Source organism: Coregonus clupeaformis, chromosome 11, assembly GCF_020615455.1.
Source record: "Coregonus clupeaformis isolate EN_2021a chromosome 11, ASM2061545v1, whole genome shotgun sequence".
Taxonomy (NCBI): Eukaryota; Metazoa; Chordata; class Actinopteri; order Salmoniformes; family Salmonidae; genus Coregonus; species Coregonus clupeaformis.
The window spans coordinates 9,885,797-9,902,768 of record NC_059202.1 but is presented as its reverse complement, the minus strand read 5'-3'; the positions used below and the strand labels follow the sequence as shown (position 1 = coordinate 9,902,768).

The following is a 16,972-nucleotide window of genomic DNA, read 5'->3' as shown; positions in this document are numbered from 1 at the left end:
CCATGCAGATCTCCTCTAGAGCAGTGATGTTTTGGGGCTGTCGCTGGGCAACACGGACTTTCAACTCCCTCAAAATATTTTCTATGGGGTTGAGATCTGGACACTGGCTAGTGTCATAGTTGACGTGTACCTATGATGAAAATTACAGGCCTCTCATCTTTTTAAGTGGGAGAACATGCACAATTGGTGGCTGACTAACATTTTTTTTTCCCCACTGTACACCTTAGCCAAATACATTTAAACTCAGTTTTTCACAATTCCTGACATTTAATCCTAGTAAAAATTCCCTGTCTTAGGTCAGTTAGGATCACCACTTTATTTTAAGAATGTGAAATGTCAGAATAATCGTAGAGAGAATTATTTATTTCAGCTTTTATTTCTTTCATCACATTCCCAGTGGGTCAGACGTTTACATACACTCAATTAGTATTTCGTAGCATTACCTTTAAATTGTTTAACTTGGGTCAAACGTTTTGGGTAGCCTTCCACAAGCTTCCCACAATAAGTTGGGTGAATTTTGGTCCATTCCTCCTGACAGAGCTGGTGTAACTGAGTCAGGTTTGTAGGCCTCCTTGCTCGCACACGCTTTTTCAGTTCTGCCCACAGATTTTCTATAGGATTGCGGTCAGGGCTTTGTGATGGCCACTCCAATACCTTGACTTTGTTGTTCTTAAGCCATTTTGCCACAACTTTGGAAGAATGCTTGGGGTCATTGTCCATTTGGAAGACCCATTTGCGACAAAGCTTTAACTTCCTGACTGATGTCTTGAGATGTTGCTTCAATATATCCACATCATTTTCCTTCCTCATGCTGCCATCTATTTTGTGAAGTGCACCAGTCCCTCCTGCAGCAAAGCACCCCCACAGCATGATGCTGCCACCCCCGTGCTTCACGGTTGGGATGGTGTTCTTCAGCTTGCAAGCCTTCCCCTTTTTCCTCCAAACATAACGATGGTCATTATGGCCAAACAGGTCTATTTTTGTTTCATCAGACCAGAGGACATTTCTCCAAAAAGTACGATATTTGTCCCCATGTGCAGTTGCAAACCGTAGTCTGTCTTTTTCATGGCGGTTTTGGAGCAGTGGCTTCTTCCTTGCTGAGCGGCCTTTCAGGTTACGTCAATGCAGGACTCGTTTTACTGTGGATATAGATACTTTTGTACCTGTTTCCTCCAGCATCTTCAAAAGGTCCTGTGAAGGGATTGATTTGCACTTTTCGCACCAAAGTACGTTCATCTCTAGGAGACAGAACGCGTCTCCTTCCTGAGCGGTATGAAGGCTGCTTGGTCCCATGGTGTTTATTGTTTGTACAGATGAACGTGGTACCTTCAGGCATTTGGAAATTGCTCCCAAGGATGAACCAGACTTGTGGAGGTCTACCATTTTTTGTCTGAGGTCTTGGCTGATTTCTTTTGATTTTCCCATGATGTCAAGCAAAGAGGCACTGAGTTTGAAGGTAGACCTTGAAATACATCCACAGGTACACCTCCAATTGGCTCAAATGATGTCAATTAGCCTATCAGAAGCAATTTTAAAACAATGACATCATTTTCTGGAATTTTCCAAGCTGTTTGAAGGCACAGTCAACTTAGTGTATGTAAACTTCTGACCCACTGGCATTGTGATACAGTGAATTGTAAGTGAAATAATCTGTCTGTAAACAATTGTTGGAAAAATTACTTGTGTCATGCACAAAGTAGATGTCCTAACCGACTTGCCAAAACTATAGTTTGTTAACAAGAAATTTGTGGAGTGGTTGAAAAACAAGTTTTAATGACTCCAACCTAAGTGTATGTAAACTTCTGACTTCAACTGCATATATATTTGCAAGAAAAAAAAAACATATAGGAGATTGGAAGTGATGCAGACAATTACATTGATGGAAGTTACAATCTATCTGCAATATTATAGCTGATCTACCCCCCAAAAATTAAAATAAATAAAAATAAAACAGATGTTGCTAGCTACACAACATGACCAAAAGTATGTGGACACCTGCTCATCGAACATCTCATTCCAAAATCATGGGCATTAGTAAGGAGTTGGTCACACCTTTGCTGGTATAACAGCCTCCACTCTTCTGGGATTTCTTTCCACTAGACTGTTGGAACATTGCTGCAGGGACTTGCTTCCATTCAGACACGAGCATTAGTGAGGTCGGGCACTGGTGTTAGGTGATTAGGCCTGGCTCGCAGTCGGCGGTCCAATTCATCCCAAAGGTGTTTGATGGGGTTGTCAGGGGTCTGTGCAGGCCAGTCAAGTTCTTCCATACCGATCTCAACAAACTATTTCTGTATGGACCTCACTTTGTGCATGGGGTCATTATCATGCTGAAACAGGAAAGGGCCTTCCCCAAACTGTTGCCACATAGTTGGAAGCACAGAATCGTCTAGAATGTCATTGTATGCTGTAGCGTTAAGATTTCCCTTCACTGGAACTAAGGGGCGTATCTCAAACCATGAAAAACAGCTCCAGACCATTATTCCTCCTCCACCAAACTTTACAGTTTGCACTATGGTAGCGTTCTCCCGGCATCCACCAAACTCAGATTCGTCTATCGGACTGTCAGATGGTGAAGCTTGATTCATCACTCCAGAGAATGCTTTTCCACTGCTCCAGAGTCCAATGGCGGCGACCTTTACACCACTCCAGCCAACGCTTAGCATTGTGCTTGGTGATCTTAGGCTTGTGTGCGGCTGCTCGGCCATGGAAACCCATATCATGAAGATCCCGACGAACAGTTCTTGTGCTGACGTTGTTTCAAGAGACAATTTGGAACTCAGTAGTGAGTATTGCAACCAAGGACAGACTATTTTTACACCCTATGCACTTCAGCACTCGGCGGTCCCGTTCTGTGAGCTTGTGTGGCCTGAGTCTTCGCGGCTGTGCCTTTGTTGCTCCTAGACGTTTCCACTTCACAATAAGAGCACATACAGTTGACCGGGGCAGCTCTAGCAGGGCAGAAATTTGACAAAGTGACTTGTTGGAAAGGCGACATGCTATGACGCTCTTCAGTAAGACAGTGCTACTGCCAATGTTTGTGTATGGAGATTGCATGGCTGTGTGCTCGATTTTATACACCTGTCAGCAACGGGTGTGGCTGAAATAGCCAAATCCACTAATTTGAAGAGGGGTCCACATACCTTTGTATATATTGTGTAGCATAAAAGCTATCTTTGTTGACACCGACTGCGTGATGATGAAGTTTCCTGTTTAGGTTAGAGGTCATGTCGTGTCAATTTTTGAGGATTTTAAGCACTCTGCGTTCTTCCATACTAGACAGAATGCTCTCTCGGGTGTTCTTGGAAGATCACCCTTGAAAGAACGGGAGAACGCAGAACGCAAGTGGGCATTTTGGAACACATCCTATGTGAAGGAGGAGACGTGGAGTGTGAACTGTCTCACCGTGAAGGGGCAAGGCATTCTACCTCACGTTTATAGCTCATTTCTTGCTTTATACGTGTGGGTCGGCTGTAACTCAAGCCATGTTTACAGCTTATTTCTTGCTATATACGTGGGGGTTCAGGTTGGCAGGACTTAAGGGAAAGTGTGTTTATAATTGTGCTTAGTCCTGCAATGGTCACCTCTCGTTAAGCTAGCTACTTTGCGTAGCTTGTTCACCATGGAACACACAAGAGTCTAGGCAAGATGGCTGCACCCTGTGAGAGATATAAACATGTTGCGCCTCGCGACACCTAGTTTAGTCTCAGAGGAGAACTGCAAGTCCGCCGGAGCAAAACATATACAGTCTCCCGAGCTTGCGGGGTAGGCAGTCCCAGAACCAGAAACTAAAACTGTGAGGGTTCTGGTGGACAGACAAGTCACACAGACAACTAAGACAAACCGCCAGCGCCGCAATACTGGTCGACCAAACCGAGTATCGTTCAGGTTGGTACACTGTCACAAGTGATAAAAACAAGGTCAAAACCCAAACGAGATGGCACAAGCCAAACCGAGTGGGGGAACAGCAGAGCACCCAGATGGAGAGGTTAGCTAGCTGCTCCAAGCTATTGAATAGCTGCAGGTATACTTCTGCGCTTATACACTCTAACATAGAGCTCTTACCAAGCGAATCCTCTCTGGAATGAGCCGAGAAAAGGACGAGGTGGAAGTAGTGCAGCGGCAGCTATTTAAGAGGGTCAGCTGCAGCCTCAGCACTACCCGGTACATGGGACTAATCTGAAATCCTTACCCCGAATGTATCCTGCCGCGCAGAAGGATACCATATTGGAGTGATTCAATATAGTGCCACATAACGGGTTTGTATGAAGCTTAGGCCCTGCTGTGTGTGTCAGGCAGGCAGCGCGGGTAGCCTGCATTCTTATATGCTCTCCTGTAGAGTTAAATGAAAGCGAGAGGGAGAGGAGCAAAAGACAACAACGAGTGAAGCATTAAAAAAGGTCAAGGTCTGACGCTTGACAGAAGGAGGGAAGTGAAAGAGAGGGAGAGGAAAGAGCGGGCCAGTTCATTCTACATGGCCCGGTACCCCGGGTGGGCAGAGTTTGTACATTTTATACCATTCCATTGGTCCTTAAGTGAAATCTCCACCCACGCATGGCACCGGTCCATGGAAAACGAACTCACCCAAAGTGTGTGTATGTGTGTGTATGTATTTGCTAATGCTGTGGCTGGGTATGCATTCTCAGCAGTTTTGTGACTGTGTGTATGTATGTGGGGCAAAGTCTGAACAAAAAGAGTGTGTGTTTGCAGACCAAGGCAGTAAACTTTGGCAGGTACAGTCTCAGGGTTGGGGATTAACGGATTACAAAAAAACTGTAATCCGTTACGTTACCAGCAAAAATATTGTAATCAGATTACAGATACTTTAGAAAAACTAGATGATTACTTATAGGATTACTTTTAAATTCAGAAAAGATGTTCAAATCAGCATTGAAAAAAGACGCAAGTTTAAATTTGTTCCACATGAGTCTGACCACAAGTCAGAGACCACTATGAGACACCAAATGCTTGATACATCACGGGAAAATAGTAGGAATAGGCTTTTATAGGCTATAGTCCAAGCTATGTCTTCCAATTGTGTGACTGCTGTCGGCATCCAAAGATTATCCAACTTGAATAAATGCTTGGAGGTAAGGACGACAGCAGTGGTGTAGCCTACGGGCAATACGGATATCACTTATTATTTATATAGATTTAGCTCATTGATGTGAATCACACTGCTGCTCTCTCATTCAGCCTCACAGATTGTGGTTGTTGTGGATGGCTGTTCACAAATGTATATGTGTATTTTAACCCAATAATGGTTGAATTGAAGATGTTTAAACTGCCTATCAATCAGCCAGTGAAAAGTTGCTCTTGCAACAGCTGCATAGTGCAGATCCAGGGCCTGATTAATACAGGGGCTGAAGCCCCTGGGCCCAAGCCATAAGGGGCCCTTGAGGCAGATTTTTTTTTATGTGTGTATGTATACTCCTGTGGTTGGCGGTTGCAGTACAAAAAACAAAAATAATAATACATTGTGTGTGTACAGTGGCTTGCGAAAGTATTCACCCCCCTTGGCATTTGTCCTATTTTGTTGCCTTACAGCCTGGAATTAAAATAGATTTTGGGGGGGTTTGGATCATTTGATTTACACAACATGCCTACCACTTTGAAGATGCAAAATCTTTTTTCTTGTGAAACAAACAAGAAATAAGACAAAAAAACAGAAAACTTAAGTGTGCATAACTAATCACCCCCCCCCCCCCAAAGTCAATACTTTGTAGAGCCACCTTTTGCAGCAATTACAGCTGCAAGTCTCTTGGGGTATGTCTCTATAAGCTTGGCACATCTAGCCACTGGGATTTTTGACCATTCTTCAAGGGAAAGCTGCTCCACCTCCTTCAAATTGGATTGGTTCCTCTGGTGTACAGCAATCTTTAAGTCATACCACAGATTCTCAATTGGATTGAGGTCTGGGATCTAGGCAAACACCAAACGTGTTAGCTTATTATTTTCTTTAAGCAATGGCTTTTTTCTGGCCACTCTTCCGTAAAGCCCAGCTCTGTGGTGTGTACGGCTTAAAGTGGTCCTATGGACAGATACTCCAATCTCCGCTGTGGAGGTTTGTTGCCTCTCTGATTAATGCCCTCCTTGCCTGGTCCGTGAGTTTTGGTGGGCGGCCTTCTCTTGGCAGGTTTGTTGTGGTGCCATTTTCTTTCCATTTTTTAATAATGGATTTAATGGTGCTCTGTTGGATTTTCAAAGTTTCTTGTTTTGAAACAAGTAATGTTTTTCATTCCACTTCCCCAATTTGGACTATTTTGTGTATGTCAATTACATGAAATGCTAATAAAAATCCATTTAAATTACAGGTTGTAATGCAACAAAATAGGAAAATCACCAAGAAGGATGAATACTTTTGCAAGGCACTGTATATATACAGTACCAGTCAAAAGTTTGGACACACCGTCTCATTCAAGGGTTTTTCTTTATTTTTACTATTTTCTACATTGTAGAATAATAGTGAAGACATCAAAACTATGAAATAACACATATGGAATCATGTAGTAACCAGAAAAGTGTTAAACAAACCAAAATATATTTAAGCCACCCTTTGCATTCATGACAGCTTTGCACATTCTTGGCATTCTCTCAACCAGCTTCATGAGGAATGCTTTTCCAACAGTCTTGAAGTACTTCCCACTTATGCTGAGCACTTCTTGGCTGCTTTTCCTTCACCCTGCAGTCCAACTCATCCCAAACCATCTCAATTGGGTTGAGGTCGGTGATTGTGGAGGCCAGGTCATCTGATGCAGCACCATCTCTCTCCTTCTTGGTTAAATAGCCCTTACACAGCCTGTAGGTGTGTTTTGGGTCATTGTACCTGTTGAAAAACCAATGACAGTCCCACTAAGCGCAAACCAGTTGGGATGGCGTATCGCTGCAGAATGCTGGTTAAGTGTGCCTTGAATTCTAAATAAATCACAGTGTCACCAGCAAAGCACCCCCACACCATCACACCTCCTCCTCCATGATTCATGGTGGGAACCACACATGCAGAATCATCCGTTCACCTACTCTGCGTCTCACAAAGACACGGCGGTTGAATCCCAAAATCTCAAATTTGAACTCATCAGACCAAAGGATAGATTTCCACCGGTCTTATGTCCATTGCTCATTTTTCTTGGCCCAAGCAAGTCTCTTCTTCTTATTGATGTCCTTTAGTAGTGGTTTCTTTGCAGCAATTCGACCACGAAGGCCTGATTCACGCAGTGTCCTCTGAATTGTTGATGTTGAGATGTGTCTGTTACTTGAATTCCGTGAAGCATTTATTTGGACTGCAATCTGAGGTGCAGTTAACTCTAATGAACTTATCTTCTGCAGCAAAGGTAACTCTGGGTATTCCTTTCCTGTGACGGTCCTCATGAGAGCCAGCTTCATCATAGCGCTTGTTGGTTTTTTCTACTACTCTTGAATAATTTTTCAAAGTTCTTGAAATGTTACAGATTGACTGACCTTCATGTCTTAAAGTAATGATGGACTGTCATTTTTCTTTGCTTATTTGAGCTGTTCTTGCCATAATATGGACTTATTATTTTACTAAATAAGGCTATCTTCTGTAGCTCAGTTGGTAGAGCATGGCGCTTGGCGCTTGCAACGCCAGGATTGTGGGTTCGTTTCCCACAGGGGGCCAGTATGAAAATGTATGCACTAACTGTATGTCGCTCTGGATAAGAGCGTCTGCTAAATGACTGTAATGTATACCACCCCTACCTTGTCACAACACAACTGATTGGCTCAAACGCATTAAGAAGGAAAGAAATTCCACAAATTTACTTTTAACAATGCACATTTGTTTATTGAAATGCATTCCAGGTGACTACCTCATGAAGCTGGCTGACAGAATGCCAAGAGTGTGCAAAGCTGTCATCAAGGCAAAGGGTGACTACTTTGAAGAATCTCAAATATAAAATATATTTTGATTGTTTAACACTTTTTTGGTTACTGCATGATTCCATATGTGTTATTTCATAGTTTTGATGTCTTCACTATTATTCTACAATGTAGAAAATAGTAAAAATAAAGAAAAACCCTTGAATGAGTTGGTGTGTCCACAGTTGTCCGCTCTGCTAATCATCAGATGGGAGGAGGAGAAGAGGTAGGGGGCCCACATTGGTAACTGGGGTGACCTGCCTTGGTTGGGTAAATGATTCAGGGCCGGCCCTAGCCTTTTGGAGGCCCTAAGCGAGCTTTGCATAGGGCCCCCCCACCTCTCGGGCAAAACACTTTAGTCACCACCCTGTTGACGGCAGAGAGAAAGTTCACTTGCTGCAATTCTACACATTTTGCCATGGGGCGTAGAGAAAATGTTGCAGTTTTAAAGCTAATTACCTGCAATTCTACACAATGATATTTGAGTGAGACTGGCTAACAAAATCAATGGGGGCCCCCATTATATGTAACGATATAGCCTAATATTATTATCTGTAGAAAGCAATGAGTTAAATGAGGCCTACATAACCAACCCATAAAGTAACATGCAACATCGATTTATGGCCAGCTATGTAAATTATAACGTTGATTTATCCTGCAATAGATGTCATTCAATTGGTAATAAACATTTTTGTTGTCTTCTAAAGCCTCTTAAGGGGAAAGTAACTAAAAGTAATCAGATTTTGTTACTGAGTTTAGTTAATCCAAAAGTTACTTTGCTGATTACAATTTTGGACATGTAACGAGTAACTGTAACGGATTACATTTAGAAAGTAACCTATCCAACCCTGTACAGTACCTGTGGAAGAATTGTGTGGTGTTTTCCCTCTGACAGTAGTCCCTACAACTTGTTACTGTTTCTTAGGTAATGTACAGTAGGAAGATGTGTTTGTTAAAGATGTGGATTATTGTTGGATTCTTAGAGAGAGATTGTCTGTCCCTCCCAAAACCAATGTGATATGTTTAGAGGAGCTGACTGTGACATTCTGACTGTATAACCTTTCTGCTGAGCTTGGTGTGAGTATGTGTTCCCTCGTCACCACTATTTATATACCCTGTCCTGTACTACTGATCTCTCCTACAGGGTGTCCTGCTCTTACCCCCCCCCCCTATTCACCCTACTCATAACCGCCACAATGACAGACCAAGGGGAACCCTGGAGAGGAAGTGGAGGACCTGAGGAGGAGGAGTTACCACAGATGGACGGGTCATGTGACGCATGCGAGCCTGACGAGGCCCAGCAGGCTACCCAGGTGTGTTACACCTGCAGCTTTGCCTTCTGCTCTACCCACGCTGAGAAACACGCCCACAGCACACGACACCCGCTGACGCCATACAGCCAGGAAGTGGTGCAGCCCCAGGCCCGGTCCCAACAGCCGGCCAGGGACAGAGACACAGGGGAGGGGGCGGGGGAGGAAAGGGTACGAGAGATTGGGCATAGGGCAGAGCAAGGGGTGGTGGAAAATGGGGCATGCGGTGGGACTGGGGTACAAGAGAACAAGACGTGTGGAGGAGAGAGAGTCCAGGGGGAGGGGAAAGTTGATGATGGTGATGAAGAGGCGAAGGCAGCCCCAGAGGGGGGTAGTAAGAGGGACACAGTGACAGTGGAGAGGCTGCGCTGTAAGGAGCATGGCCAGGAGGGTACTCTTTACTGCAAGACCAACGAGAAGGTCATTTGTGTGGTGTGTGCCGTGCAGGGGGAGCACCGCGAGCATGAGATCATCACCTTGCGCGAGGCCTACGTCTGGCAGAAGGTGAGTCACACTTATATGACATCATACCTGCAGGTGGACTCGAAATGTCTTCACATAAGAATGATCACTACCTGTCAACACATGTTTATTACATAGATATTACACTGTACCACCATTATTAACCTAGATATAAGCACAGTACCACATTTATAACATAGATATAAGCACAGTACCATGTTTTAACAGATATAAGTACAGTCCCACCATTTTTAACAAACACTACATGACCAAAGGTATGTGGACACCTGAGTGCCGAGCATCTCATTCCAAAATCATGGGCATTAATATGGAGTTGGTCCCCCATTTGCTGCTGTAACAGTCTCCACTCTTCTGGGAAGGCTTTCCACTAGATGTCGGAACATTGCTGTGGGGACTTGCTTCCATTCAGCCACAAGAGAATCTACTAATTTGAAGGGGTGTCCATATACTTTTGTATATATAGTGTATAAAAACAGGCATGCATACCCTTAAACAAGGGTAAGAAGAGTTCTAAACTTGCATTCCATTGTAAAGGGAGAAAGATATCCTTGCTACCTCTGTCCTTGATTAGATGACCTGCAAAGGTATTGTTCATGGAGAGAGAGCGTACAGCAGTGGCGTTCAGTGCCATTTTAAGATGAGGGAGGCCCATTTTTTTAAAGAGCATGGCCTTATTTATATTACAGCATATTGGATGACTGTCATTTATATTCCATTCACCCAGTTCAATGTAACAGCGATAGGTTTAGGCTACTACATGATACTCGAATTTAGGTGCAGACAGTTCAAGAGACAAATTTGAGGTGACAGACAGTGACACATGGACAGACAGTGACATTCAATACAGCCTTGCACACTCTTGCCTGCATCTAGCTGATATAGGGTGTAATCATTAGTCCAACAGTTGCAAACGAGAGTTTGCTTCCATTTAAGAAAAGTTTTTCATCAGAATCGGCGGAAGTTCACTTTCATAGCAGCCATGTTGTATTCCTTCTCGTATTCCTTCTATGCACTCTCCTCCTCTCACCGATTCCCTTCACTTGTGGACTTCAATGCACAACACATCAGTTGTATTTGACCAGGCGAAAAATCCATTCCAAGACAAAGCGCTACACACAGCCTACATTGTTGTCACCATATTAGCTAAAGTAACATCATAGTCAGCATAGCTAATAGAACTAACGTGTTAGTAAAATCATGCAGTAACGTTACAGTGTACAGTCAGTAAGCAGCTACACCGGCGGGCCCCGGTGGCAATACATTCGTAAAACCAAAAGCTTACCTTGACTTGGAAGAGTTCCAGTGTTGTGTTAGAAACTCATAGCCAGCTAGCTAACATAGCATCCCTCTGTTTGAGCAGAGTGTTTGAGTAGGCTAAACTAGCTAGATGCATTTGCTAGCTAAGTAAGTGAAACTGAAAGTGAAAAATAAATGTCTCTCTTGCTTTTCTTTCATTTTGGAAGAAATGAATATGTTCAAAACTGTTCAACTACTGTCTTTCTCTCTCTTTGAGTCAACTACTCACCACATTTTATGCACTGCGGTGTTAGTTAGCTATAGCTTATGCTTTCAGTACTAGATTAATTATCTGATCCTTTGATTGGGTGGACAACGTCACTTCATGCTGCAAGAGCTCTGATAGGTTGGAGGACGTCCTCCGGAAGTTCATAATTACGGTGTAAGTTTATGGAAGGGGGTGAGAACCATGAGCCTCCTAGGTTTTGTATTGAAGTCAATGTGTCCAGAGGAGGACGGAAGCTAGCTGTCCTCTGGCTACACCATGTTGCTACCCTACAGAGTGCTGTTGAGGCTACTGTAGACCTCCTTTGCAAAACAGTGTGTTTTAATAAATTATTTGGTGACGTGATTATATTTAGTATAGCTAATTTAGTATAGTATAACTTTTTTAATGTTTTACTATTTTTATTTTTATGAAATTCACTGAGGAGGATGCGCCTCCCCTTCCTCCTCTGAGGAGCCTCCACTGGCGTACAGTACAGTGACACAGCCTGTAATGTCATTCTATGCCCTCTACTGCACAATACATCCCCTATAGGAGAAACAATACTATCAATATTGTTTATGTAGTGTCTGCATCTGTAATATTATATGATATCAATGGACTAATAGCTCTCATGCACGGATACATTACCTCCAGTCAACACACTAGGGCTTTAGAAAAGTTGAGCAGAGTATCTCCATATGTTTAACACAATGATGTCATGTAAAAATAATACTAGTATGCATCATGTGACGGCTACAATGACCTCATGACAAATCCTCCCAGTTATCCAGCCCTATTAATAATCTGTATGGAAACAACATATATATTATTATTTTTTGAATTTGATTAACATATCCCAGTGTCTGTTTGACTAGGGATCAATTCCTTCCTGCATTGTGGCTTCACTTCCTTCCCATATGGCTTTTTACTGCAGGCGTTTTACAGCCCATCCCCTCCCGTCCCGTGACTCACTGACTAACTGACTGCTCTCTGTGGGCAGAGGAGATATCATGGATAATGTGCAGGAGAGGGAATGACATCATCATCACTACGCAGGGAGGAGAGAGATTACATTATCACTGCCCCATTTACATTCAGTATCATTATAGTACCAATTAGTGATGAACCAAGTGGGATAATCATCATCATAATTTTGCCTCTGAGGAATATTTAGAATGATAAAAGATTAAGCCTAGGAGTAATGGAATTTTACAAACCAACTTCAAATTGTGTGACTGTCTCTGTCCTATGTCTTTGTTCTCCTCCAGAGCAGGGACGGTTATGACCTGCTGGGCTGCACACAGAACATGGCTGACCACATCAAGACCAAGTGGACCAATCCTGAGGTCAGTACAACCACACTATTACAACTAACATTCCAATATGGCCAACAGTGTTTCTATCTCGGAACACTACTTTGAACGAGAACGTCTGAAGATGATTCTCCTAATTCAAATTCTCTAAGAATAAAACCTAGCTGTGGAAGTATGACACACATCAGTCTAGTGTGAGCTAAAGATGGATTACACAGAGATTACATCCTAAATGAGACAGAGGAAGTATAAAAAGGAGCCAATTATTCCTATCTACTCACTGTGTTCCGTTCACTGTGAGGGCTTCCATTTGGCTTCTTGGAGCGACATACATGTCTAAAAATCAAGATATTTATGACATCACCATCTAAATCTGTCTTCATCTCCTCCCAGACAGACATCTATGACTCTGTTGAGCAGTACTGGAGTGACAGGGATAGTGTAAGTTGTTCATTTGGCAGTGGTCAGAGTGATATTAGCAGAGTTTCCCTCTGTGCTGTTGGTTCCTACAGTAGGCTATAGGATTGGCAGGTGGCTAAGTTGCTCTCCCTCTCACCAAGCTACCTCAGATACGCCCATTTTAAACACACAACAACTCAAATAGACTTTCTTTATCCCAGGTCAACCTTGGAAAGGATGGCTTTAATGCCAGCCTAAATAGCTTAGCGTGGGGACACATTCACTGGAAATAAAGCTGCATGTGTTCGTGTGTGCGCACGTGTGTGTATGCGTGCACATCTGTGAGGTCAATGCTAATCAGCCAGGTATCAATTATTTAGCATAGAGAATGTTGAACCTGGCCCTCCAGAAACCCTGCAGCCCTAACTCTGCTGTGTCGTTACATAACTCTGTCTCTCTCTGTGAGAGGAGCAGCGTAACGCCTCCCCCTCTGAGAGCTGATCCGCGGTCAAGCACCATAATGTAGCAGGTTAATTTGAACACCCTGTGAAAAGGTAATTCCCTTATTGGCAAGCAGTCACTGAGTACAGTTACATGCACACAATAATGTGATTATTGTGGATAGTCAGATTAGTATAATAGTTCAGTTAAAACGTTTACATGCTTTGCAAAATAAATAACGATTTCCCTAATAGTTATATTTACATGGACACATCTGAAATCAGGCTACCTGATGGTAATCTTATAAAGGCCAATCAAAATAAATGTTCTACCACAGCGGCCATGTTGTTTTTGGGAAGCATATATGATTCTGAGTTCAGACATATAACGTTTGTATGTGAAAACTATTTCTAAGACGCATACATTCAGTTGTTCCGAACTCACTTCACTTGCGCTAAAGAGGGACGCTAGCTCAGTTGGTGCTAGCACATGAGCAGATCAAATACACGGCTGGAACGCCAATTAAGGTCTTTACATGTATTAATAATATGAAAGATTGCTCAGAAAACCAGGTGTTTTAATCGGCATATGCTTACTTCAATTTTGACCTTACACAGACTAAGATACACAGACTAAGATAAGCAGAATAAGGTGTTTGCATGACTATTGCATAATCAGCCTACTGCCATAATCAGTTTAATATCGTACTCACTGGAATACCAGCCCCGGCACATTATCATACTGGAATACCAACGCTGCCCCCGGGCCTTCCTGGACCTTTTGTCTCCCGTCTTCCCACCAGAGAGGTGTGGCGTGTTCAGGAGAATCCACTTCCGTCCTCAATCAAAGGCTAATGTGTCAGGAAAACATTAGGTGGATTTGTCGGTGTGTCCTCTCCATGCTCTCAAATGTCACAGCTTCTCATTATGCAAGACTGCTAGCTGCTACAGTTCAATGCTGGCAGACGGAAGGGTGTGTGTGAGAAGGGGAAGTTTGAAGAGATGAAACTTTAGCATGGTCCCAAGGGAGTGTATGTGTGTGCTATTCAGGGAGGTGAGTGGATAAAAAGGTTTAACCCATAGCTACTGTTTACTTATTAAATTCTCTCTACTTAATTATGTACTCTGCCTGAGGTATGGGGATTTTAATCTGCACGTCTCTTAACTCATATCTCCATGCTCTGCAGGGGGATGGAACACAAACACACACACACACACACACGCACACACACACACACACACACACACACACACACACACACACACACACTCTATACCTGCAGGGAGAATGGAATATTATATAAAAAGCACAGTAATGCTGTGACTCAGTCCATACATATTAATGGGTGACCAGGGGGTTAGGATAGCATGAGGGGTATGCCTGCCTGCTTACCTAACCACCTGCCTGCATGTCTTGCTGTCTGTGCGTCTCTCTGTGTGTGTCTATATGTCTGTCTCAGAGAGCAGGTAACATTGTGTGAAGCGGGGAGGTTCAGATCAAGGCAGCAGGTAGTCAGTAGTCTGTCTCTTATTTTATTTACTGTCTCCTCTGCATAATGCTGTCAGTGGTGCACTGCCTGCTGTGGTGCTGCTGGCTGCCTACTCAATCGCCTCAGACAAGGCCCATTGATTTGTGGGATGTCACAAAGTGTACTCAAAAGAATAGTCTTTTGGAGGAAGAATTGTTGACATATATTTGACATTTTAATCTAAAACCATAATTGAGAAATAATTTATAAAAGTTGGCATATTTATTACATTTGGCCTTCCGCAGGCTTCCTTTAAGACTCCATAGTGTTTCATCTGTAGGTGCTACAAAGCGTACATTGGTGTCATATGAAGCTTTAATGTTTGCTCTGTAATATGAGCAGTGTTTTGATTTCACTATCTTTTTTAAAAACTTGATTTGGCTAATTTTTCAAGATATTGTTGAACATAATATACTTTATGGGCCTATCAAAGTTCCAAAGGGGGATCTCTGCTACTATTAGAGTTATGACCCAATTTGTAAGTATTACCAACAGCGTGAATGTGAAAATGGATTAAAAATGGTTGCCCTCTGCTGGTGATTTGCAGGATGTTTAATGATACAAGTAAAAGGAGGGCTGGGATTGGTTACATTGCCTACTATGCCAAATTCTCTGTATAAAATGGGCAATAACTTTAAAGGGGAACTTGCTCCTCAAGAAATGCTGGTGGCCATGACAGAAGCCAAGCGTGAGTTGGATTGGGGGTGTGGTTTGATGTGGATGTTTCTTGGGTGTGTCCTTGCCAAACAACCTTTTACATAATACCACAGAAGCAGTGTTCTGCTGACATAACAATGTGCACCTTTCACCTTTCATTGTCATTCCCAGCCGATACAGATAATGTGCCTATCAACATTTTGTCTGGTGGTAATGGGGTAATTTCTGTTTTCAATTTTTTACAAATTTGCACACACAAAACAATTACGTTTTCACTTTGTCATTATGGGGTATTGTGTGTAGATTGATGAGGAAAAACATTTATTTAATCAATTTTAGATTAAGGCTGTAACGTAACAAAGTGGAAAAAGTCAAGGGGTCTGAATACTTTCCGAATACACTGTATAACCAACCCAATTATGGTCTCCCCATCAAACGACTGGGCTGGCGTCTGGTAAAAGCATCTACAGTCCATCTGTAGAAATAGGCAGAGTTCATCAGTGACATATGGAATGAAAAGGGTGTTGCAAATACTGGACATTTCTGCTGTACTGTATTATTAGAAATCACCTTCAGTCCCACACTGTTTATGTGTTGTGTGCCAGGTCTCTCTCCATTCATAGACGTTAGTATCAAGCCTGTCTGTCGGTAAGGATTCCATCACATCATCTTGCAAGTCTCCAAGTGCTGGCTCCATAGATGCATCTGTGAACACATACACAGTCACTGTTCTATTACCAAAGGAAGATAGGATAGGTGATACCTGACAAACAAACCTATACTATGTTGAAGTTTGAACAGGTCAGACTAAACCTACCCAATTCTGGTCTCCCCATTGATGACCGTTGGTGAGCAGGCAAGAGGTGAGGCTGGAGGTAAGGTCTTTGCCAGCGCCCCATTGATGGGCATGGCAGCATAAATCAGCTCAAAGATACAGGTCAGTCGGGCCTCTCGAGTGGTGCAGCGGTCTAAGGCAGTGCATCGCAGTGCTAAAGGCATCACTACAGACCCGAGTTCGATCCCAGGCTGTGTCGCAGCTGGCCGCGACCGGGAGACCCATGAGGCGGTGCACAATTGGCCCAGCGTCGTCCAGGTTAGGGGAGGATTTGGCCGGCCGGGATGTCCTTGTCTCATCGCGCTCTAGCGACTCCTTGTGGCGGGCCGGGCGCATGCATGCTGACTTCGGTCGCCAGCTGGACGGTGTTTCCTCAGACACATAGGTATGGCTGGCTCTAGGTTAAGCGAGCATTGTGTCAAGAAGCAGTGCGGCTTGGCAGGGTCATGTTTCAGAGGACGCATGGCTCTTGACCTTTGCCTCTCCCGAGTCCGTACGGGAGTTGCAGCGATGGGACAAGACTGTAACTACCAATTGGATATCACGAAAAAGGGGTAAAAAAATAATAAGATACAGGTTGGTCATACACAGAGCACTGATTACATCAGGGCTCTCCAACCCTATTCC

General features: G+C 43.3%; 1 protein-coding gene across 4 annotated transcripts in view; it reads left to right on the top strand.

Annotated features, from left to right (window-relative positions):
- Nucleotides 1-16,972, top strand: part of LOC121576396 (tripartite motif-containing protein 44-like) — a 79,378-nt gene that overhangs the window by 8,497 nt on the left and 53,909 nt on the right. For 3 of the 4 annotated variants that reach the window (XM_041889497.2, XM_041889499.2, XM_041889496.2), the window contains exons 2-3: nucleotides 9,020-9,689; nucleotides 12,441-12,518. In XM_041889497.2, coding sequence (XP_041745431.2) covers nucleotides 9,072-9,689; nucleotides 12,441-12,518 — 696 coding nt within the window. In that variant the 5' untranslated portion in view covers nucleotides 9,020-9,071. The remainder of the gene's footprint in view (nucleotides 1-9,019; nucleotides 9,690-12,440; nucleotides 12,519-16,972) is intronic. The other variant, XM_041889498.2, reaches the window with a different exon arrangement.